Source organism: Stegastes partitus, unplaced genomic scaffold (assembly GCF_000690725.1).
Source record: "Stegastes partitus isolate 25-593 unplaced genomic scaffold, Stegastes_partitus-1.0.2 Scaffold815, whole genome shotgun sequence".
NCBI classification, from domain to species: Eukaryota; Metazoa; Chordata; class Actinopteri; family Pomacentridae; genus Stegastes; species Stegastes partitus.
In genome coordinates, this window is record NW_007578546.1 from 245167 (window position 1) to 271579 (window position 26413).

Genomic DNA, 26413 nt, shown 5'->3' on the forward strand with positions numbered 1-26413 from the left:
GAAGAACAAACACTTTACCAGATTACACAGTCATTCTCTGCCTAAACGTCAACCTGTGCTGCCACGGTTAACATTTGTCAGGCGGCTGCTGGTAATTTGAGGCCCTTTCGGTGACTGTAAAGCAATTTGAAGCTGAAGTGAAGCAATTTGAAACAGACGTGTCGGCGCTGCGAGTCCGGTCGGTTCTGTGACGGTGAAGAAGGTGCAGGTTTCGGCCCGTGTGACAGTTCCATCATCACTGTTTACATGACATCTAGATAAAGGACAAAGGGTGGATTTGCAGCAACGTCAGGGGCTGGGGGGATTATGTATGTAATGTAATGAGGGCATTGTATGGGAACTGAGAAAGGATGATGACAAGATACCTGATGCCATGAAAAAAATGAAAAATCACATGAGGGGCCATATTTAACTGAATAATAACAATGAGTAAGGCACTTTTTGTCAGGCTTAGGTCATTCTAAATAGTATGATAAAGTCCTAAAATGAAGCCAGCTTCCCCAGCACAACTCTCTTTAACCCATAGCAAATTCGCACACTCATTGTCTAAATGTCCATTAACTAGACTTGAAATTATACCTGTTTCTTACAGGTAAAGTTTATTTTTCACTTCTTAGATGTAGATTTGGTCCGATGTTAAAATTGTGTGCAGGAAAATGTTAACGTTGAGGTTGACTGGCAGCGATGTGGGTAATGATGTGATGATAAAAGCTTTTAAATAAAATATTTCTAAAGGAACTTTGCATTTAAACGATTACAGCGTGTGGATTGAAGCATGTGTGTGAATGCATGTAATGTGTTATGGTAGCATACAAAACAAAAACTTTATCAACAAAGCACGTTCTAGTTTACGAGCATCCTTGAGCTGCCTTTTATGACTTTTTCTAATTGTAGGCCCTTTTGGTTCCTGCTTTATATATTACGATATCAATAATTCTGTAAAAAAAAGGGAAAAAAAGAGGAAAACTATGGGCACGGAGCTAAAAAAGAAAAAAAAAGTGCTGCTAATATTCAGAATTCTGATTTAATCAAATGATCAAATCCAGCACCAGACGGTTCTATCATTTGTCAATCAATTAAGCTAAACTTTTTTTTTTTTTTTGCTGGTACAACTGGATAAACAGTGAGTATCTCAACACAGACTGGACTAATCTGTTAAAAGGTTTTCTCAGTTTGAACCATCTTTCGTCATAACAACCCTCGCTGATCACAGCTTTGCTGATTAGAAAACTCTGTGGACTACGTCAGATCCTCATCCTTATCGCTGTGCTTACGCTCATACAAAAATGTGGACAGAATTGGGTAATATTGCATTTTAGGACGCCATATTTGCTTTTAAAGAAAAATATAGATGTAGTTCTGAAGTCTTAAATAAATAAAAGAGTCAAAACAGCAGCCAAGTTAATATTTTTATTTCTATCTCTTGAGAAAACAGGATGCATCGAATGGCTGTATCAGCGTATCTCTGGACTCGAAATGTAAGATCACAGGATATTGTTGTTCGCTTCTCATTTACCGAAGTTCACCGGTGCACTTTCGTATACGCTTACCCATCCATCTGTTCAAACGGAGGGCGACCACACGCTCTCACGGCCCGCTTCTCGAGTGGCACCGGCCGGCCTGCTTTCCCCGCTTTGCTGGAACTGGGTATGGTTTTGCCTGGACTGGGTTGGGTCGTGCTAGAGGGAAACAGGCAGCTGGAAATGGGAGCTAATGTGGAATGTAAGGAATTGGGTTGTGTGGTAGGGGCCCCCTTCAAGCCTAACAAACTCAGGGAGGTCCGAGGCCTGGTCTGGAGGCCTTGGATAAATAAACCATCTGAGATGACCATGCGCTGTGCAGATATCTGCCATCACACCTCCCCGGCCTCCAAACACAAACCGCCCAGGCCCTCGTCTCCCTCCTTCACCTCTCCTTTGTCCCACACGGTCCTCCTCCTCTCTTTATCATCTCCTCCGACTCATCTCCTCTACCTCTATCTCCCCTGTTCGTACCTGATTTTTTTTTTTTTATTTTTGTCTAAACACCTCCGTCTCCCCTTCCGTGTCATCTGGTACTCTAGTACTGCTCTTCCTTCTCCCTCCCCCTCCTCTATCTCCATTTCTCCATTTCATCTCTCCCCAGTGACTCCATCCATCCAGCCGTTCATCCATGCATGGCTGGCTGTCCGTCCAGGGTTCTGTATGTGCTATAGGCAGAGCTACGGAACCGCTCTGGCGCTCAGCCGTCTCACAACAGTGGAGACGCCGGGCGTTCAGGCCCAGAAAGTGTTTATTTTTTAAGACAGAGGCTGCGAGGCTGCTCACGACTGCATTTCTTCCTTTTCTCTCCTAAGGAATGGTGGAAACGTGGGTTTTTACAAGGAAGAGACAGTTAAACCCGACATAAGTTTTTCCAATAGGCAGCAAAAAAGGTATAACAAAAAAAAAAAGATCCTCCAGGGAACGAGTAAGGCTGAGATATAGTTCAGATAATAGGAGAACTGTAGTATCATTTGAGAGCTACGAGAAATCGAGAGAAGTGGAAACAAGATCCCAAACAAGTACGTGATGAAATATGGAATAACTGGGAATGAGGATGTCTGCAATAAATGTCTGAGAACCCATTTAAAAGCTCAGTTTATCTGTATTACAATGAAAGATGTTGCTGGTTCTGCTTCTTCAAATCCTTTACATCAAAATTAATACATTCACTCCACCTTCTGCTATTTCTTTGAGCTGCATATTATGATATCTTTATATGTCTGGTGTCTTCATGAAGCCCAGTTATGATGCACAACTATAGAAATATCAGTAGCTTATATTTTGAAGAACTTTTCCCCACTTAGCCGAATGCACTGCAGCACCGAGTAAAAAAACAAATACAAAGTGCATCAGCATACAAGACTCAAGATTCAAATTTGGAACACAAAGTTGAAAAAATCTGACATCATAAAATGGGGAAACTTCACAGAACTGATCTAAATTTCAAGGAAGTGGTACGAAGAAATGACTTTTGATGAAGATGAAGACCTTACTCGATTCATATAATCACTGAGCAATCTGAAGGGGATTGAAGTGAAGCGATGACAATAATTTGTTGCCCATTCATTACACGTTGTGTATACTTTTCTATGTGGGAGGCCAACTTACAATAATTCCACCAAACAAACGACTTCAAAGCAACAGAACACCACATCTCGCTCTTGCATAACAATGACGTAACAAATGTTGTTAAAGAAAAGAATATCAAACACATTTCAGGCCAAGTCTGATCCGAGCGAGCGAATTGTTTTCACGCCAATCAAACAAAATGCTTCGACTATCAGAAAAATAAAGCTTCTCAAAGGAGCGAGAGAGTCACAAAATAAACCGAAACCTTTGCTGCAAAACAATTTTCATGTCAAATATTTGATTTAAAGTTCACAGTCATCTTACACGTTGCTGGAAAACCCCTTAGAAGATAACTTTTACAAGTCTATAATTATACTTTATGTTTCCCAGATATCAGTGAAAAGGCAAAAAAAAAAAAAAAAGTTGCTCAGTTTACAGAGAGACACTTTCCTGCATTGAGCACCTCTGTCAGTCTCGGAGCAGAGTCGAAGCTGCCACCCACAGTCTCACACAAGATTAATTATGATAATGCATTTCTTTACCCCTTTGTCATCGTAATGAATGGTTGCCTTTCTGGGGGAAAACACACAGAACACAGAGAGAGAGACACAGAGAGAAACACACTTTTCTTTAAGTCTTTGTTTGTGCGCTTGTAGCAGAGGTATTGTCAGATGCAGCTAGCAGGTGGTAATGCAAACTCAGACCTGTAGCTTTAAAAAGAGAAGCGCACAAGTGTGAGCGTGCATAAGTATGCCTATGTGAGCAAACATGGCTGAAATAGTGCAGCTTTCCAGCTCTGAGCTATTGTGATTTGCAAGTGACGAAAAAGATCATCAGTGCGGCTCCCAGACGACACAGAAATTATATTTAGATTTTTTTTTCTTTCCTTCAACAGGAAGATAAGCTTTTATCTTGATCACACAGGGACAAAATCTCCCTTCAGAAACACATCCTTGGAATTTTTAAGCTCATTGCAAGATGTTAAATTGAACAGAACAAGGTGATTTTAAGGTGATTATATTAAGATTAGAGTGCAACAAGAGGACGCAAAATTTTATATTCAAGGCAAGAATGATTGGAAACAGCCAGTCCTATTTACAGTTCCAGGGAAACACTAATAAGATTAGAAAGAAAAGGTCACCTGAGGGTGTAAAAGAAGTCGATCCGTTGCTTCTTATTGTGGCTTTATTGCAAAAGACACGATCCCAATCCACCACCCACTCACTGTTTAGTTAATTAGCTGGAGGGGAGGGGGGGGGGGATCTCTCCCTTAGTGTGTGTGTGTGTCACTGAAGTTGTTATCCCATACATGGGATCTGTGTCTCCACACACACTCTTTATTGGCTAAGCAACATAAGCAACCCTTCTAAAGCTTGTAAAAAAAAAAAAAGGGGTGTTTGTGTGTATTCAGATGTTTAAGTTAGAGATGGCGGTGTGTCTGTATGTGTGTGTGTGGTTTTGGTGTCGAAGGGGTAGTGGGTGGTGGTGGTGGTGATGGTGGTGGGGGGGGGGATAGCATCTTGAAAGGTAGTGTGTGGAAAAAAAAAAAAAAAAAAAAAAAGAGGGAGGGAGGAAATTCATTTGTGGCCGGAGAACACAGAAGACAAATTGAGGAAGTGTTGTGCTAATGTGTAGGGGTCAGCAGCAAACACACGCAGGTTTCTGACTGACTGCCACTTGGGTGGCCTCCCTCTCTCTCTCCCTCCCTGTCTGTCTCTCGCTCACCCACAATCAGCCCTCAAGCCATGAAGCCACCCATCCACTCAGCCAACACCCCCCCACCACCACCAACCCAAAAGCCCCACCCCACCCCTCCGTGCATCTGCGTACGTCGATGCATCACACATTTGCCTCCACCATCCCATCCGACCCATCTGTCTCTCACTGTGCCTCTTTTATATTATATTTCCCCCTTTAGGGCTCGGCAGAAGCAGAACTTCGCGGATTGGCAGCGGCAAGCAAAAGTTTATGAAGGCACTCGAGAAAAATTTCCCCTCCTTATTTGACTTTAAGGCTGTTAAAACCATCTAATTCCACGTGGATTGACAGACTCAATCTGTCTAAGCTTGTTTCAGCTCTTCCTTAAAGTCGCGATGCGCAGGCTGAATAAAAGCCATTCCTTCAGATGGGAATGTCCTTTGCATAATTTTTATACGCTAACTCCTCATAATTCTAACATGACATATTTGGTATCTTCAGTTTTCAGTTGGGCTACTCCTTTAAAAGCTTTTAATGTGGCGGGTTTCATTTCCCTACTTTTTCTAAAATGTGGCCAAACTTATTTCTTCGCTCATTTTCTGCTTCGAAAATGTGCCGTTTGGTTGATTCTTAGTCACTGTCTCACCTCGTAAATCATAACCGAAGGTGGTCCGCTACTTCCTCTGTAATTTTTTAACCTTATTTACTCTGGATCATCTCCTGTAACTCCAATAAAAGCAAGTGCCAGTCATACATTTGGATTGTCAAGCGTACCAAACAACTACATTCAAATATTAAGCAGAAATCCTTTTTTTTTTTTGTAATACTTTGTGAAACTAATTTCCATTCACATCCATTGTATTCAGTGGTTAGACTGTGAAACTAAAACTGAAACTTCATGTTTTCATGTCGCTGTGGGGGATTATGTTTTTTTGTTTTGGTGATTTGCATGAACTAACCCATAAAACTACAAACTAACAAAGCAGATGTATTTTATTAAATAAATCTGTGTTTTGGAGGCACACACGAGGCACGAAATAGTGTCGAGTTAACGTAACAGAAGTGTCGTATGCTGCCATGCATCTATCTTGACAAAAAGCATCAGATGTTGACAACCTTTTGAATTTTCTTCAACCGGCATGGAGTCATTTCCCAGAGTCTTCAAAAAAAACTCTGATGAGAAGCAGCGTGTCGAACTCCAGACCTTCTACATTTTCATGAGTCAGTCTGTACGCAGGCTCAAAAGAATACACATTTCATCAGACTCGAACACACACCGCGGAGGCACTTCAGGCGAGTTAAATCGTAAATTTGTTTTTTAAAACATCAGTGCAGTTGTGCAAAGGACTCTTCATTTATTAACATAGTAGATTTCATCTCTGTTAAAACAAATCCAGTGGACAAATGTGCTGCCAGCAACATGGGCAGCTGATGACAATCTGTGCATGAAAATGTTTGACTTTTCAGATCACTTCTTTTCTCAGCAGTGCTCGATGGATTTGTTTGGGATGCATAATTATATGAAAATCTTCTGTGGAGCTGTTAGAAAATGCCACAAGGCTGCAGAGCCAAAGACCGAACAGACAGCCTGATATATGATCCACGTCTCGACATCGGATCTCCAGATCTGCAAAGCAAACATGCGCATTTGACTACGCATGTATGCACATGCATGCTTGCGTTCACTCACGGAGGGGGGGGGTGTTAGATGGCGTCGATTAGTTTGTGCGACAGAGGATTATCAGTGGTCACACACAGGTAAGCCTGCGCACACATGTGAACGAGCAGCAGATCTATGTGTGTGCTGGAAGGCGGGTTCAGCCGTGGTGGCGTTGCATTGAGGGGACTCTGTGGTCTTTGTATAAATATACAACCCTCTACCCAAACACACCCGGCTGCCAGATCTCATCATGTGGTTGAAGAGAGAGGTCAGAGTGTAACATTGCTAAAAGGTGAACACAGCCAAGACAAAGAGCTCGGACACAGTGAGCCTTCGTTGTTGGTTTTGTGTTTTTTTAGCTCACAGTTCAGGTAAAAATGTGTCACATTTAGTCACTCCGACAAGTTTCGAACTAGGTTGCATTTGCTCATCATGGCCCAAATAGGCAATACTACTACTACTAGAATAATTATGGTGGTGAAAAGTATAAAAATTAGATATGTGCACATGTATGAGAAAAGGTTAAAGGGAAGCAACCTGGAAATAAAACTGCAAGGATGTTATGAAATCCTGAAATCATGAACATTCCCATTTTCTACACTTTTTTTTAGAAAGAAAATTATGAATTAAAATGAAGACCAAAAGAAAAAAAAACAAAACAAACGGACAGACGAACACAGGTAAGACAAGGGGCATGGAAAAGTACTGAACTGTGAAGTATTTCAGTCTGCGGGCTGAAGCCGCTTCTACAGTAAACACAGTGTGAAGACAATTCTGTGGTGGCGCCAAAAAAGGCCAAATAAAGCATACAGTTTCTTTCAAAGTTCGTGTTTTCAGACCCACATTTATGGAATGTAGTCTTGTCTGAACACCAGTGAAATGAAAGTGGAACTCTTTGATTTGCATCCCTTAAGCAAAAAACTGAAATCTGCCGCTTTGTAAGTTGTCTGAATACCAAGTAGTTTGTTGAGTTTCACCTGCTTTAGTTCAAGTCGAACGAAATAATCGCACTTGTGTCGTCGGGTAGGTTGATGGCGAGTAAAAGATGCTAAAGATGTGTTAAACAATCGCTATGAAGCATGTCACTGGAAATGATGTCTTTCTGAAAATGTATTTAGTTTTCGTTTTCCAAGAATGTTTCCATCTCTATTTTCATTTTCGCATCTGTAAGCCGCTCCTTCATGACGTGTTCCTCAAAAATCTCCTTTTTTTAGTATAACTACTGTCTGGTGCGAGTATATTTCATCTGATCAGGATTATTTTCTCATAGAGCATTATAGAAGCCACCTGATAAGTACAGGAATCTTTGCGTATAAAAATCAGTCAAGTGTCCCTTTAAGGGTTTAACTGTTGAGCCAATTAGAAAATCCAGCTTAAAAAATCTCATATTTTGAGTGAAGTGTGTCAAGAATCCATATGAAAGTTGTTCTGCAAAGAGTTAGGTTGTAAACTTTTTGGTGCAGCATACTGTATATGAATAGACTCGTTTATAAAGTTTAAGTATAAAGCCACAAGAGTGAAAAAAGAATTATATATAAGAGCGTATCAGTGTCACTAACAGGCTAAAAAGTCCATCTAAAGGAGGGTAGAGGAGGACGGCAACATCATAATCTGCACACACACACACACACACACATACAGCAACATCACATAACGAGGCCACAAGAGACAGTCGAAATGATTCTTGCAAGGCCACAGACACAATAGGAAACAGAGGACAGTAAATCACAACACACACACACACACACACACATGCACACACACACGTACAAAAAAGCATCCCCGCAAGCATCCCTGTCCTCATCTTCTTCCTTCGTGACTGAAGCGCTTCAAACCTGTAATTTAAGAAAAAACTCTACTGACGGAGTGCAATAAATCTTGTGACAGCAAAAGGGAGCAGAAAGGGGAAGAAGACGGGGGGAGAAAAAAAAGAAAGAAAGAAAGAAAAGCGTCAGGCGCGAGTCAGTTTCCTCCTCGGCTGTGTTCGTGAGTGTGTGCGAGGGTGGGGTGTCGGTGTTAACTGATACAGGATCAAGCTGGGTGGTCCAGGGCCTACACATACACCATTTTTGTGTACAAATAAACTTAACCCCCACACCATTGTGGTCACCCCTCCCACTGCTTTTTCTCCCCATCTCTGGTCTTCACAGCTGCACAGTGTGCATGTGTAAACACCCATGAACATTCAGACGTGTACGAGCCCGTGCTCCTCCCTCTGGTACGGGCTAAATTGAGTAATTGAGTCCCGCTATTAAGAGACAGTAATGATCTGATAATAGTTAGTGTGGTGACATGACTGCTAAAGATCTGTCTGGTGCTGTCGGTCGCAGCCAAACAGAGGGCATCGCTCCGTTCCTAAATCTGTAAAAGACAAAAGAAGAAAAAAAAACAAAGAATAAAAACAGACTAACTCAGGAGTTTTAAGCTGACTCGTGTTTATTTGGACACAATGTACAAAAAAACGCCCAAGAGAACAGAGTGTAGAACTGTCAAGCAGCATCCAGGCTTCCGATTGGTCAGTCAGCTGGGGAATTCGTTGTTCTCTGTGTTTTGCTGCTCTCGAATTGGTGGTGTCGCTCCTTCCTTGCGAAAGCTAGATCTCCATCAGCTGGTCCGTTCCAACGATGACCTCGTTAGTCCGCTCAGCTGAAGAAAAGGGAGACATTTGCAAATGGAAGCAGAAAAAAAAAAAAAAAGGATTACCTTCCAGCTGTTTTCATGTTAGTAGTTTTTCTAATTGATAAGAAAGGCCGTAGGATCCTTGAGGTTGATGAAACTTTCCCAAAACCCCTTGAACAATTTTAAAAATATGTGAAATAAAAGCTACACCCCAGTCTATACAAAATGATCCCGTCTCGATCTTTACTTTTAAATCACGTCGCATTCAAAATGTGACCTGGTTGTCAAACGGCATGGCGTGAGGAGGGTATGCTTTTGGAAAACAGTACAAAGCATGAAGCAGAATGCGGTACTTTCCTCTAACAAAGGGCTGTTTTTGCAAATCTTGGATGTGAGAGGCTCCTCAAAGATACCATCAAGAGTTTTCAAAACAGTCTTTCAACTTTATTACCTGATGCAGATGCTCGAACGTCACATCTGCCAAATGTTTCAAGTTAGCAAAATTCTTTCTGTAATGGAAAACCCATTACGCAATTTCTTCATATTCATTATGACACCGTAATGAAATGAATGGAAAACAATGGCTACCCGGCAGCTAGGAAATTCAGCATGCATGCAATGTGGAGTAAATGGCCTACAACATGCATATTCACTGTATGATCCTTCAATTTATTTTGAGATCAGTCCCAGAATCTTCAGCGTGGTAAGATTTAGGTCACCCTGACCGCTCTCTGAACCTCGCTGAAAGAAATAGATGATGCTTGAAACTTAAGTCTGCCATTTTTTTTTTTTTTGCTATCGCTCTCAACCCGAAGCTAGTTTAGCATCGAGGAGAGCGGCCACAGCTCCGCCTTTTACATCCCCTCCATCTCCCAGCACCGGTGCCGATCCAAAGCAAACGGTGGCAGAGAGTTATGTTCCATCCACACAGACAGGTTTTAGTGTGAAGGAATCTGTTGCTCAGAACGAGCTTCTCCTCGGCTGTGTGGAGGGGAGGACAAATGGAACATGGGACGGCAGGAGAGGGAGCGGGAAGGGGAGGAAAGGTCACTCAATTTGGACCAGATGATTTGTCGGTAACTAATCTAGTTTGTAGATGTATTAGGACCATATGTATTGACATATTCCTCCTGCTGGGGCGGCGACAATATACAAGGAGCAAGTCTTAACAATGGAGGAAGGAAAAATGCTAAAGAAGACGCTGGACTGTGTCACCAAATATAGATAAGTGCAGGTAGAATTCCCCACAAGATGCTCACTATCTTCAAGTAGATGTAGAGAAACAGTGTACTATATGAATACATGTAGAGTAGAGGGATGGATCTTCTAAATATCAACACCTGATGGACCTGTATGTGTGTGTGTGAGGCAAACTGTCAGGGTGGTCCTTAGCTGCTAACAGCTTCAGCAGCAGAGTGGGTGTGTAATGTCTTTAGCAGCCTACGGTCAGCCAGCGAGATAGGTGGCGAGACGCAATCTTGTGTTTTTTTTTACAATACAATAAAAAGTAGAAGAGAGAGAACGCTTATCTTTGTTGGAAAGCATCATATAGAATAATCTAATCTAACCCAAACTACAGGGAGTGATTGTACCTGAGTGTTTGTGGAAAACCTTTGAGGTAGATTACAGTGGATTACTCACTGAGGCATTACCAGGTGAATGTGTTCTCCGCACAAGACATACACATTTGTACATAGCTCAAGATTATCCGAAAAAATAACAGCGTTTAGGTTTTTATTTCTTACCCCGTTCATAGATTTTGACATCCAGCACACACGTCTAGAAATGTTCCAAAAAGTTAATGCACCAAATGATGATAATAAGAAACGACGCCAAGATCTCTATAACTGTGTATACCGTATTTAGCCGCTAAAGAAGGGTCATTCCTCTAATGCTCTGGCTGATGTTTACTTTACATCCTTCTAATTTTGTTTAATAGAAGCTTTTTTGACTCCAAATTGAGACTGGGAATAACAGAGTGTTTTCTGCTGATTATAACTGTAACATTTTCTGTAGTTTTTGGGCTATTCGACGTACACGTGACCCTGAGTTTACGATATACACCAGATGTGTTTAAGACGTCTAGTAAAGATACAGTTTAAGGATGAAATAAATGAAATAAAAAAAGAAAAAGCATCTGTGTGCGTGTTTGCGTAAGACAAACAATAAGACCGAGAGACAAACAGAAACAAAAGGCTGTTGCTGTTGTGTGACTGAACTTTGGCTATACAGTGTATGCAAAACAATTATGCAGCCAGGGTTCCAAGTTTCCAGCGTTCATTAACATAAAGCTAGCAACTGCCCAATAAGAAAAGAAATCTGGCCAAAAAAGCCGGAGCAAAGACTGTTGCAGCGATGGCTTGGCGGATGCTCCGAAAGGCCTCGGCTGTGTCCGTTTTTCGACGAGTTTAGCTCAGATTCACACTGTTGTTACTTAGAGCAGCCTGTTGTTCACTCAATTAGGCTGCTCAGTCTGGTAGGCGAGCTCGCTGCCTCTTTCTCTATATGTGTGCGAGTGTGTGTGTGCGTCTGTGTGTGTGTGTGTGTGTGGATGTGGCTGGAGGCCGCTGCTGTTGAATTCCGGGTGGTCCTGTTCTGGCCCTGCTCTCTAACCTCTCCATCAATGTGACACACACACACACACACATGCGCGCACACACATGCACACAAACACACACACGCACACACACAGCTAGCTTTGGGGACAAGAGGATTAAGGAAATAAAAAAAAATAAATCTGACAAATCAGACTTCAGAATGAAGAAACTTTCCTTGTTGGCTCCAACACTTGGCACTTATAAACGGATACCACACACATACGTTAACACCTTATCTGAGTCAGCCAGAGAGAAGAGCTTGGGGTGAAAAAAGTAACAGCAACACACACACACAAAAAAATGGAAATAACAAGCTCCAATACTATTTTTGGGGTGTTTCTATTATTTTGTCCACTCTGTTTTTTTGTTTTTTTTTGGCACTACAGCTTTATTGAAACCATTTCATAGCCTTTGAACAGCATCCAGTTCATTACATTTGAGATTCAAAACTGCCAGATTAGTATCTTGTGCCATGAAACAACCTTAAAATGTAGAAATGTTAATACGAACCATAGTTAACCACGAGGATGTGTCTTGATTCATTTCCTCTTTTGAGAAAAAGAACCAGAAGAGCCACTAAACTTACCTCGTGTACGTTACATTTACCGGAATAAGACATGAGATATTAGTCTAAACATGAGATATGACATGATCTATAACAACAAGGTAAACAAACAGCAAGATCAAGGTGGTGCCTGCTGATGGTAAGAAATCGTGGGAATAAAATACTAACTTAGTGGCCCATTTCCTTATGTGTGTGTGTGTGTGTGTGTGTTTATGTCAGTGGGTCTCACCCTCTGGTTCGATCCGTTGTCCGTTCCCCACCAGACAGTACTTGAGGTCTGCTCCTCGGCCAATAACAGCATTACTGCAGATCACGCTGCCCTGGATGTTACATCTGGAAATCACACACACAAATTAATTAGATGTTTTTTATATTTAGAACTTCTACTGGACACTCGATTTCTCCAGAGGTGGCCATTCATGCAGCGTGGAGAGCTAACGGGTCTAACCAAAGGCTTCAGGGTGTGATTAGAAAAACAATCAAACTTTCATCTCTCCATGACACACAACCGGTCTAAACGAGTATACAGTACGATAAATTGTCCCTGAGAGGGGATGAGGCGCTTCAATAAACCACAATTCCTTCTATTTCACATCATCCACGCAACACAAAAAGTTACATGAATTACAGCCACTCAACAATATCCCTTTTAGGCATTCCCGAGTCTTGGGTTACTAAGCACCTGCAACGGATGAATCAGTGGCTCATTAGTGTCAAAACATTATTTTTCAGCTCAGTTGTTTACTCTTCGGGCTCTTATGTACACACACGCAGGCACGCACACACAGCGGAGAACATTCATACGGTACTGGGAGCTGCCCAGTACAGGCGCAGACTTCCACAGCTGGCTGCGAAGCTTCTTCTCTCGCTGGAGGTTCCGCCGACATTCAGACTGTTTCCCCGTAAAAGATCCTCACACCTGCTCCGAAAACTCCAAAAAGTATCCAATCAACTGAACTTAATGACACAACATTAGCATATATATGAAGTCACAACAGCAGGCCGCGCTGTGTGTGTGTCTATGTGTGTGTGTGTGCGTTAAGGCGTTGTTGGCGCTGTGCTGCAGTCCCACCTGAGCTGGCAGTGCCAACCCACCGTGCATGCTCGCATTAAGCCAAACCATCACCATAAAATTCTTGGAGAGAGACACAGACAGTCTTGTGTGTCCTGCGTCGGCTGACCGTGAAGGGCGCGTGTGTGTGCGAGTTGTGTGTGTGTGTGTGTGTGTGTGTGCGGGATAGGGGAATGTGTGTGTTTCAGTAGCTCGGGGAGCCCAGCGGAGAACACATGTTGGTCTTGCCCAGGCAGTGACGCACACACACTTGGCCCTGTGCACCTCACACACAGACAGGTTTGTATTGGCCCATTCTATTCAGGTGGTTAGGCCTGGAGGGAGAGGGAGAAAAGAGTGTGTGTGTGTGTGTGTGTGTGTGTGTGTGTGTGTTTAAGTGACTACCTAGGAGGTGGTGGTGGTAGTTGGTGATGGGAGATTACAAGATTCAGAGTTTTGTAACATTAGAGAGAGAGGGAGAGAGAGAGACCACCAAAGAAGCTTTCGGAGCTGAAACACCACTAATTACTAACACCAGGGCTCCTCCTTGCCATGACCCCCCCATCCTCCCTCTCTATCACACACACACACACACACACACAAACACACACACACACACGTCAACCCCCACCTCCTGTGCCAACCCCCCCCCCATCCCCTATAAAGTTGACCCCTACTATCCCCCTTCCCAAACACGCAGCGCTTTGTCAACAAGCTCTGGTCAGCTCCAAACAAAGAAACCAGAAATGCGAGGGGTTTCTGCGACATGGCTGGGGTCTGCTAATCCCCTCATACTGGCTCTTTCTTTCCTTCTTTCTCCCTTCCTTCTTATGTCCTCAAAGCGAGAAAAGAAAGAATTGCAATTTCTTTCTTGCGTGCTAGCTTGCTTTCCCCTTCGCTTCTTTCTTCCCTTCTCCCGTCTCTCTCATTCTTTCATGCCTTTGTGCGTGCACCTACATGGGCATGATGAGGGTCCCCATGCTGGCTGGCTGGGGTCCCTGAAAGGCTTAAGAAGGGATGGCAAGAGACAGAAAGAGAGGGAGATGGTGTTGAGGCCTCGACGGAAAGAAAAGAGAGGGAGGAGTAAGAAATTGAGATAAAAGAAAAGGAGCCTGTGAATGAGTGCATTAAAATCCGGACTTGAGGCCAAGATGAGTCTCTTTCCACCAAGATTTCTGGCTAAGAGACTGAACAGATCAATCTACATGCTAATTCTACAGTAGCTACTGTTGCTCTCTGTGCAAGCCCTCTTTGTTGCAACAAAGCAGTCAGTTCTTTTGACTTTAACCACTGGCTACGGTTGAGACCAGTCAGTGCAGTAATGCTGCTAATGACGGCGCATCACTGCTCAGATTGTCCATAACGTTCAAATCATAATCACACCGTCCTCCACGTTCTGCATCCACCTTTCCTCAACCAAGCTAGAGCTGCTCCTGGCTCACTCGTGTGATATTTCAAACTCCAAAAGGGTCGAAATGACGTAAAACCGTTTGGTTGGCACCTTCTAAAAAGAAAGGCAAAACATCTGCAGAATTTTAAGCACATTCTTTAGTAATTTAGTGGTTTCTGTTTTCCTGTTGGTAATTATGTCAAGCGCTCATCGCAAAAACAAAATTACAAACGAACAAAAACAAGACATTTAAATTATAACAATGGTACACGGAAACAGAAATGTGAAGATGTAACTACAGATGTTTGCCATATTTGGGTTACAGCTCACCAACACGCTGTTCATTAGTTCATGATGGGACCTTTTGCTTCAAACCAAAGATGGTAGAAAGAGGATAACTATGAACACCAGGTAAATCTACTAAACAACTATGTACATTATTATAAAAATGTTGACATTGGATTAGCTGATACTAATGAAACAATCAATTCATAATGTCAGTGCTCCTCAACTATTTGAGAGCGGCCATTAGAGAATACACCATTCAACCCCCCCTACCCATGGTATTCCATAAATTCTACAACCAGTGGGAAACTGGGCATGGGCGAGTAAATTAGGGGCTAAATGAAATATATGGATGTTGTGTGTTTCACTTCAGCAGCTCTGTGTTTGTTTGGAACTGGTCTCTGGCTGGTTGCACACCAATAGGTGCATTGTTAACTCAGCGATCCCAATTTGACCTCACAGAGCACAGAAAACAAAACCTGCTACACCTCCTATCAACGGACGCACACACACACACACACGAGCATCTGCCGGACCCACACGCACTATTTGCATGAGAGCACCTAGAAAAATTCAATAGAAAGATGCAGTGAATGAAGGCAGAGCTTTTAAATGGGACAAAAAAAACAAAAACAGTGTCAACCAATAATGAGGAAAAAAAAGTGCAGAACTCAGCAGGCAGCGTTTGTAGTTGCAAAATTTCACGTCATGTAAGAAATATGAAAGTTTGAACGGAGATTAAAGGTGCTTTCCTGGAAACATAAAGATGAGTGACTGTATTTCGAAATGTTTGCTTACTAACCGCTGCTTTGTCACACACAGCCAGCATGTACTAACTGAACACTTACAAAGAAAAAAAAGCGTGTTACAACATTTAATTCATCAACATGCCTTCGAGGCGATTTCTTTTTTTCTTTCCAGGTTAAATTAGCGAGTTTATGAAAGCACTTCAAAGTCCACATCCTCAACAAGTGTGTGCCTGTGTTGTGCACAGATGTGTGTGTTCTCACCCCTCCTCGACGGTAACTCCGTGCATGATGATGGAGTTGGTGACTCTGACCTTCTCTTTCACGGCGGTGGAGTGTCCGATAGTGGACCTTTTTATGGAAGTCTTATCTGCTACCTGGCACAGAGCTCCGATGATGCTGTCTGATCCCATCTGAGGACAGAATGCAAATGGAAAAACATTAATCAGACAGAGATACACACATATACGAGCTTCTACAAAGATGGTGAGGTGTAACTCCGGTGGTGGTTGTGGATGACAATGAAGGACATTTTGCGAATTAAGAGAAAAATGCAACCGAACTGAAATATGAAATAATACGGATCAGACTTATGGGTTACTCTTACCTGACATCTCTCAGAAATGACAGCAGATGGGTGGACTGCAGGCTCTTCAAACAGCTTTGGGGCCTAGAAGTAGGAAACAGAAGAGAGTGAGGCATGATATAAAAAAAGGACTCACGCTAACAAGTTTTTTGGCTTGGTGAAAAAGCTGAAAACTCCAAAAAAAAAAAAAAGAAGCATGAAATCATAAGAATTTAGACACGACTTGCCTCTAGACCTGCATCTCGTATGTACAGAACATTCACGCCGCTCAACGGAGAATGTCTGACTCACCATTCGGTTTGCCTCAATGTAAGCAGCTAGAGTATTAACACGGTAGCACAGGCCCTGGTCCATGATGTGGACGTAGCAGCGCAGCTTTCCTCCATGGTAAGCCTCGCTCATGTCACCGTGGTGGTCATTCCAACAGGAGCGCTCCTGAGCCAGCTGGAGGAGAGGCTCGTCCCGGGATGAGATGAGGAGCTCTGGATGGTACAAAGAGAGAAGAAAGTTAGAAGAAGCGATACACAGATGATGCTGTTGTGGATTTTTTTTTTGTGCCAACTTGCTCCAAATCAGCGCTGATGTTTGGCAAATACCGAATCCAGCAGTTCTCTATGTTGCTGTGTTGTAGATGTTTTAAAGCTGTGTCTGTTAAACATGGTTTTTTCTCTGATTTTGATGTTTCGGTGCTACTACTAACCGTGGTTCGTAGAGCCGTCATTCTTTTTCTGGGTCTGATCCTCTGTGTCGTCTTTCATTTTCTGACTGTTAATTGTTTTGGAAAATTGCTTACGCACCAAATAGGGCACCAACTCGCCACGGATTGATGAGATAGACCTAGGACACAAGAAGAGGAGAGATACGTTTTCAACATGTCAGTTCACTAATCCTTTCAACCACAAAACTCATTGGCAGGTCTGAGAGGCGTGTTGTTACAAAAATCACTGATCAAAACATGAAACTGGGAAAGAAATTGCGAGATTAAGAACCTTCCGACGGTCCTTATTGTACTCATCTGTGACGTTCCCAAAGAAAAACTCAACCAAATCTCAGCTTTAAAACAAGATATTTCACCAGATTCACTTTATTCAACACGTCACATGAAAAATAAAGCCAAAAATAAAACAATTTTTAACCAGATTCTACAAAAAAAATGAACATTTCTGTACTTCACAGTGCAGCCAGGAAGCTCTTGATGACTCAGCTCAGAGGCCCACGTGACAAAAATATAGATTTTTGGTTGAACTGGGCTGCAGTGAAGGCTGTTCTATAGAAAACAAGCACTGAAGCAAAAAAATATATATAAGTAGTGAAATTTTTGTCATGTGTAGTACTTTTTCCAATATTGGTAACACCTGTGGGGAAAAAAATGCATGCATTGACTTCAGGTTTTTGCAATTTTTGTAAAATTAATAATCAAATAAATGCAACTTTTTAACATTCATCCAGGGAGTTGGAAGTTAAATGAAGCTTCTGTATCAATACTGCAATTGAGAAGATTGTTAGCAGTGAAACAAATAGCGAATGATGCACAATGCAGTTTTTGTTACTGAAGGTACATCTTAAAAATAATAATTAAAAAAAAAAAAATGGCAATGACAATTAGCACCTCCACTTCTTCTGATGACTTAGAAAAAACAAACAGATAAAGCTGAAGTCTCTCTCCCTGTAAATCAGGAGGTAATATCCAGATCTCCGTTTCTTTTTCCTCTTTCTGCACTGTGCTGGGCTCACTGGTATCCTCTCCACCACCACCACCACACCGCCTCCCCACCACCCACCCCTCCACTTGCACTCTCTTACTTTCTTTTAAAGGGAGATTAGAATTTCCATCTGAATGACAGGAGAAAAACAACAGTTACTCTGTGTATTTCTCTCCTTGAGCAAGAGACGGAGAAAGAACATAGAGGAGAAAGGAAGAGAGGAGCCGTGAAAAGAAAGTCCAAGAAAAGAGCTGAAGAAAGACATGAGTCATCTAACAAGAGAGATGATATATGGTGGTGGCAGAGGGTGCATTAGTGATGCAATGATGTAAGATTTATATCTCCATCTCTACGGCAAATTACGATATTCAACAGTCCTTTAACCAAAAATATTCAGAGGATGAGTAATGGGGATTTGTGTTTGTTGGCTTGGGTTCATTGTGTGGAATATAACTAATTTGGTGAGGACACACCACATCTAAAATAGCTCACATTTAAAAGCGTGGGTGATAGCAGATTTCCACAATCTCACTTTTAACCTGGTGACCACTTGTTGATGCAAATGCCAGAAAGAACGCTCATTACCAACTTGTTTTACAAAAGTTGGACAGCGGCTTGTGTGGGAAGCATCTGGAACTACTGGACCGATTACTGAGAAATCAAACACGCTTAATACTTGTGTGAGTCGTTTGGTAATGCGCTACTTAGATCTCCTCTTCAAGTTTGCACAGTTTGCTGACATAAAAGGAAACGCAGGGGTGAGACGTCTGCAGCTGGCGTGGTTAGATCGATATCTACAAATATGTTTAGAGCACAGTCAGTCTGTGTAATATGATTGTGGCACAACTTTTGCAATATAAAAATGAATAATAAACATACTGGAACCTAACCATTGCAACAACTAAAGGCCAGGAGTGACTTTTTTTTAAAAATGTCTTTCGCCAAGCTTGTAATGAATGGGATCCTTAATTGACATTTGTTGGGACAAACAGAGTGAGTTATTTTCTGGCTTACGCGTCCTCTGAATATTAGATTTGAATTGTAAAAACACAACGACTCCAGCAGCAGCAGCACTGGAACCACTGGAAATGACTAAGCTACAGTGTGAGCACACCCAAGTTCAGGATGTTTATTTTTATCCATACATCTTACTTTTATGGAGGAAAAGTTCTGCTTTTAAAACAAGGTGGACACATTCATTTTCCACTGTGCGACTAGGAAACTAAAAATAGTGAAACTGACATGTTTTTAACAAACACTCTCTGTGTTTATGGAGGAATAACACAAAAGTTCTTATGTTGTAATTTTTCAGTCACACTTTGTCTGAAGTGTAATGAACCGTGAGCCGCTGTGTTTTCAAACCAAATAACAAGGTGTCTCATTACATCGATAACATTAACACCAACTCTCATTACAAAAGACTAAATACATGCTGACACCATGGAGATTTTTCTTTTTTTTTTCCATTTTTCAGTCTCGACCCGGGAATATGGACTCCAGGCATCCACAGAAGGCTCCCTGTCACACTGCTTCACTTCAGAGGCTAAAGGCCTAACAGCCTGTCTCAGTGGCACATAGTAAAACAAATTAACACCTCGCTAGAATACCCTGCTAACGCAACCTTTCAAAGCCTTGCTCACCATGCACCCATGTTTAACACTTGCTCCAGATTAAGCAGTGAAGGAGAGTTCATGTTGATGTGACTGATGGGGCGTATGCGTGTACTTTACGTCAAATTGGAACGCTGTTAGGAAACACCTCTTATACAGGAGAGATAAACAGGTACATTTTCAAAAAATTTTAAAAAATGAAGAGCTAAAATTCAAATGGCCGGGACACAACAGAAGCGCGTACATCCCTGTGCAAAATCCTTTAAATGTGAAATTAATTTAAATCCTCAACAACTTCCTCTTATGAACAATCAAAAATGGATACTAAGAGAGACTAAATTAAAAAATACAAGCCCATGAGTAGGAACTCAATGCAGCAAAAGTGAATACACCTGTAAGCACCGACACACAAGTTAGAAAGTCTGTGATCATAGAAATGAAATTGAGTGCACCTGTGATTTCTGATTAGCCTAACTGAATGATCATGTTTATAAAATGACCTGTGTGAAAATTTGCATCATCCATCCATCCATTATCTATACACCGCTTCATCCTCACGAGGGTCGCGGGGGGGCTGGAGTCTATCCCAGCTGACTTAGGGTGAAGGCAGGGGACACCCTGGACAGGTCACCAGTCTATCACAGGGCCACACTCAGAAACAGACAACCAAGCACACTCACATTCACACCTACGGACAATTTAGAATCACCAGCTAACCTCAACATGTTTTTGGACCTTGTGGGAGGAAGCCGGAGAACCTGGAGAGAACCCACGCTGCACGGGGAGAACATGCAAACTCCACGCAGAAAGACTCCGGTGCCCCCACCGGGACGCGAATCGGCAACCTTCTTGCTGCGAGGCAACAGTGCTAAACAACTGCAAAATTTGCATCATGCCCTCTTAAAACAACGCCACAGGCGGTGCGTTACTTTCCCAATCTACCTCTGGGCAAGTGCTTCAGACTTGTCTTAGTGGTCTTGGTGACAGCTGAGACAATGTGAAGGATGCTGCACAACATCAGCTTCTATAGACATTATCCAATACAAACACTCTTGCTTGCAAAAAAAAGTGTGCTCAGCTTGTCCAGCATGTCTACTCCAGTGAATGCATGGGACCGACAGTGAAGAGCAGAAGTTGGAGTGTGAAGATTTGGGGCTGCATGAGTGCAATAGGTGTGGTGGACGATATGAAGGCCTGTGGATAAACCAAAACACTGGCTGACAAGATGACTGCAGAGGCTTGGCAGAAGAGGAATATTCCTGTATGATAATAATCCAAAAAACACACATCATCACATAAGAATTTCTAAAGAGGAAAAAAAGTAAAAACCTTGACCTGGCAAAGTATGTTGTTTGATTTGAATCCAATAGAGCCCCTTTGAGGTACTGTATAGACAAAGGTAGAACAACACAACCCCTCAAGCGAAGAGCGAATGGAGAAAAACTGTCTCTGAAGAATCTCAGAATATCTCTCCAAATGAAAGGTGGACTGCCTGTTGTTGTACTGAGCTACTCCTGTGGTTCTTTTAAAATCCAAACCTTTAGTTCCTAAATTTGCAAAAGTGCAAACAAACTGTTAACTTAGATGTAATAAATAAAATGCTATTAACCAGTTAATGCATTTACAGTCAAACATCAGTGAAGAACTCACTTGTTTTCTGTGAGAAAGTCCACCACTGCTTTTTTCAGACAATAGAGATGAGCGTCCACTAGGCCTGTCTTGATGTGCATCCTGGGATGTCTGCAGGTAAAAGACAGAAACAGACAGTCACATGCATAGACAGAGGTCAATGTACAGCCTGATTACATTATCTTGCTTTACCAAAACACACACAAACAAAAAACACAGGATTTGTCTCAGTATATTTTATATATATACAGTATAAACACACAAGGAACACATCAGATTACATCCCTTTGTGGAATCTCACCACACCGTATACATGCACCACTTTCAGCAGCTTAACCCAGGCTGCTACCTGGGGAGCAATTCACTTTGATTCCTCTCATCACCTGCTGCTTTTATGCTTTACGTAAAGCTTCTCTTTTACTGAAACCACGTTTAATTTTCCCTCCCCCTTTTCACATGAGACAGGAGCATCTGATGGAAAACCAGAAACGGCCATAAGCGTACATAAAAGCCAGAGAATAGCGACATCTGTCTATTGTCCTCTGTCAGCTACCATAGATGTCGCCCCACAGAGCTGCTGCCATCAGACAGCTGCCAGCGAGACAGGTTTATGTCGACTGGGGGGCCACATGCACACACAGACACCCACCCACTCATTCACATAACGGAGACACAGTGGCCCGGGTTTGAACGTGACATTTATGAAGCGAGAGCCAAAGAAAACCATGTCATCCTTCAGGTTTCAATAAACAAATCCATCCTCACCCCTTCATCCTCTCCTACTACCTATCCTCCTCTTCCTTTATCCTTTCAATCATTACATCATAAAAACCGCGGGGTGCATCGTTCCTGAAAGTCACACACCAGCTCGTACATGTTTTAGTCCATTTACTACAAATCGCATATACCTTCCATTACTGCTAACCCCCCTTTTGCAAAGCGTGCTGCAGTGATTTAGGTTTTTAAAGCTGGAAAAGCACATCGGAGTCTGTGTCTCATTATCACACAACAATACCATAACTTTGACAAAATTAGAAGCAGACACAGTGTTCACTGTTCACAGTGGTGTTTAGATCTGATTTATTATTCCACACTAAAGGAATAGAAAACTAATGGTAATTAGAAAAATCCACCCTGGAAGTGGTTGTTACCAAAGCATTCATGCCAACAAGAAAGTCACACTAACACTACTTCTTGCATGCTCTAGTTTCATTCAGAGCTGTGTTAGTCGTTCAAATATGCAAAAAAAAAAAGAGAGAGAAATGTCAGAAAAATTGAAAGAGGAAAAAGTCTCTTAGTGAGGAGTAGGGCCACAAGTCTCTGAAACTCCACTGGAAAGATAAACACTGGTATCCCAAAATATATTTCCCTATCTGATGTTTTATAAAAATCAACTCTTCCCGATATTATTCCTCCTGTTGATGGTTTTGATCTGCAGCTCTGGTTAACCTGGACTATGTAGCTTTCAGGAGCATTTGTGAAAGTTGGTGACATTTTTTTGTAAATGCAAAATGCTTTTTTTCTCAGATAAAACTGGGTGGAGTTGTTTCATTTTTTTGCCTTTATGCATGCAACTGACATACAAGACTGGCATTTAGAAATCATTAATAACACAATGGCAAGGAAAATAACTGCAGTGACCGAGGACAGGATATTAGAAATGGCATGGGAACTGAATGGGAATTTAATGAATCCCTTCCTTTACCTGTCTTCCTCCTCCTCGCTGTCATCAAAAATCCTTCCCTTCAATTTTTCCAGCTTTCTCGCTTCCCCTCCTTTAACTCTCTCCTCTCCGGGCTCGCCGCATACGTAGAAGCGACTCAGGAGGATTGCTTGGTCACACATATTTTACAACCAGATGCTGAAAGCCATAAATCAAACTGAGTGTGTGTTCGTCTGTGTTAAGGTATTTTATTCAAAAGCATAAAAACACATGTTCGCGCGCACACACACAGACATGCTCTGTGGGTGTTTGTCAAATGTATTTATTCACACAACATATCCCAGGTGTATGCCTCTGTGTGTGTATCATGGGCATAAAGTGAAATTTATGGGAACACCCAGCATGTGACATCACCGTTTGGCACCTGCAGGCGGGCAGGAGGCAGAGCCTTGGATAACTGGCTTATGGCAAGAAGAGAGTGTGTGTGTGTGTGTGTGTGTGTGTGTGTGCATAGAGCAGGAACAGGTGCCCCCAAAAAAGTAAAGGAATAGAGGATTTGTACAGTATGGTAGGTACAGTATCAGTGAGCACTCTCAACCCAGTGCTACCTTCAATCATAACGGCTGAACAAATCAGGGTCTAAAGCCAAAACATATCTACTATATTTCAAATATTCGATTCTTTTCCCTCCTTGTACTTTTTGGAGAATCCACCTACAACAAACAACTCGTATTTCCCAAACAAAGGTAAACATCTTGCCTTTCCTCACGGCAGCGCCATGTGATTTCTGGTTGCTGCGAGTGCTGTATAGTTCGGTGTCGAGGGGAGCAGGAATTTAGTGCCTCTGCAGGCAAGGATGACTCAACCCTTGGATTAATGGCTGACTACTAAAGTACCACTAAAGTCCTCGGTGGGAGAGAGAGGAGTCACATCTCTCTCGCTCTCAAACACACACACTGCATAATGTCTTATTTAGTTACAACTAAAACCCCACAGCGGACGATGAGTCAGAGGCAGCAGAATGACTGTTAATACCCTCATTAGTCAGGTTTTCACTTCAGAGCCAACGGGGCTGAAGGGCTTACGACTCTTTTAGGGCATTCAAACTACTGCCTCCAAAACAAAATTCGTGTGATTCCCTTAATGCCACGCTAATCGAATAGTGCTTTCTTAATTGAGCTGACTCACATCTGCGAACCTGCGTTTGGAGCCGGAGGTGCTCGCGGCCCTGTCGGTGAAATCCGGCTACTGCTGATCGTCACGCGCGCTCACACTCGGTACGTGAGATCATAGAGTTATCCTGGACACAAGCGTATGTTTATTGTTTGTAAAAAAATGTCAGAAAATAAAAATATCCCATCACAGTTTCCCTGAGCCCAGGGCATTTCCACTGCATTTTCGACAAACAATCCCAAACTGAAGAGAAATGAAAATCAGGCTGCCACATATGCCAGCGATTTTAGCTTCCAAGTCTGCCAAATCATTGAGAAGCACTCACATAAGAGCCAGTAAGCGAACAAAAGTCCATAAGTCAAATAAACCAAATACATAAAAGGACTTGTGAATGAGCCAATACACAAAAGACACCGATTACTAACTTTTTCCTTTATGTTTGCAATCTATGTAGACATGAGTAGCTCATATTGATGGTGTTTCTTACATATAGAGTGATGAATAAGAACTATTTCTGCAGCAAAATGGTTTGAAATGTGTTATTGCACCAATGCTCTTGAAGCAATTTAATCTTTGGAATGTATATCCTGTTGTGTTTGTGTTGCTTGGGTTTTAGCCACACCGTCATGTGCCATCATTGCAAACAGATGCAACAAACTCCTGGTTCGATATCTCAAAGGTCACTGCATGTCCCCCCCAAAAAAAATCTCATCTAGGCTTCCTCAGCTGCACATTATTGCTGCCTTTACGATGGTTTCAACTTCAAAACATACAAACGCCAAGTTAGTAAACTGGTTTGCTCGAATCTTTCTTATGATCTCAAAAAATTCCGATTTTAAAATCATCACAATCGACCATTTCTTCGAGCCCGTGTCTGCGAGATTCTGACAGGTGGAGCTGCAAATGTACGAGGGGAATCTCTGCTGGAGTCCTTTCACACCATTTAAGCGATTTCCAGGTCAAACAATCTCACATGTGCAGAGTGTTTTGAGCTAACACACCTCAGCCATGTGGAAACCATATAGAGGGGGGAAAAAATTACACATGGGGTTGAGGTTGAACGAGGATGGAGGGATGAAAGAACAGATGGACGGCTGTGCGGAGGGCTGCTCGGGAGAGATGGTTGAAATAATGAATGAAGAGGAAATGCCAATTTAAACAGACACATTTATGAAAAAAAACAAAACAAAGGATGCATGCAAGAAACTAAAGAGGTGCCACATAATCAGAGCGTGCACACAAAAATACTCAAGTTGTGGTTGTAAATATTTCTGTGTCTAAATGTTTAACAAATGAGGCTTAATGTGCACATTTAAAATGCATCACAAAGTAAGGAGTGTATGTGTAAGCTGTGCCTTCTGACTGGATGCTACTGATGCTCAAAACAATCCGATCCTTGTAAAACTACCTAAGGAGACCTACAGAAACCCAGATTTCTTCTGTTGCAACCTTTGGCAATAAATACCGCACGTAGAGAGGTTTTTTTTTTTATTTTTATATCTGTTTCGTGTGCTTGTGTGACATGAGAGCGTATAAATGATCAGAGGTGATTCGAAAGCTGTAAGTCTTTCACTGTAAGCCATAAATGTTTAGCTATGGCCTCAATGTGTTTCCATAACACTGTGACAATGTGTGACTGTTTTCTCTCCATCAATGTCAGCCTCGAGGTTTTGTTACGTGTTCCTGTGTGTGCTCGTATAAGAGTTTCTGTGTTTGTGAAAAAAAAAAAAAGACAAAATGTGTGCACATATATGTATAAATGTGTGTGTGTGTGTGTGGCTCAAGAGTTCCCTGTGCAGGGAAGCATGCGAGCAGCTGCTCTGGCCCCCCTCTTATTGGCCAGAATTTACAGTGGCTTTGGCTCCATGAAGTATTTACGAGCTCCCAAAACACCCGCTCTCACACATACATGCATTTTAGGACCCAGAAACGAAAAGACCTAGAGTACTCTTCCTGCAACAAAAATCTCACACGCCCACCACAGAGCCTTTCACTCTAAAACACGTTAGAAACCTAAACATTTGCTCTACCGAGGCTAACTACAGATGTACAGAATCTATTTATCATAAACAACATTCTGTGTGGGTCGAGCGACTTAAAGAATTAACAGTAATTAGCTTTGGATAGCAAAATGCACTCATTTTAACTGGTGGAATTGCTAACAGGAGCTAAAAAAACAAGGGAAAAAAGAACCCAAGTTTGGAATGAACACAGAAACGACTCCATCATTGAGCATTTGAACAACAAACAGTATTATGTTTTATTTTCATGCTCTCTTCCATTTTTTTTTAGGAATAAATGATTGAAGGTGCAGCAACATTTAGCATAAGCTTTTCTTAGACTTAC

At 42.1% G+C, this 26413-nt stretch overlaps 1 protein-coding gene across 1 annotated transcript in view; it reads right to left on the reverse strand.

The window, feature by feature from the left end:
- Positions 1 to 8864: 8864 nt before the first annotated feature.
- The window catches only part of eif2b3 (eukaryotic translation initiation factor 2B, subunit 3 gamma), a 32460-nt gene continuing 14911 nt past the window's right edge, over positions 8865 to 26413 (reverse strand). Inside the window, exons 6-12 of the mRNA XM_008292531.1 lie at positions 21253 to 21342; positions 16990 to 17126; positions 16581 to 16771; positions 16311 to 16373; positions 15968 to 16116; positions 12461 to 12564; positions 8865 to 9096 (exon numbers count right to left, since the gene is read on the reverse strand). Of these exons, the coding sequence (XP_008290753.1) occupies positions 9044 to 9096; positions 12461 to 12564; positions 15968 to 16116; positions 16311 to 16373; positions 16581 to 16771; positions 16990 to 17126; positions 21253 to 21342 (787 nt within the window). The 3' untranslated portion in view covers positions 8865 to 9043. The remainder of the gene's footprint in view (positions 9097 to 12460; positions 12565 to 15967; positions 16117 to 16310; positions 16374 to 16580; positions 16772 to 16989; positions 17127 to 21252; positions 21343 to 26413) is intronic.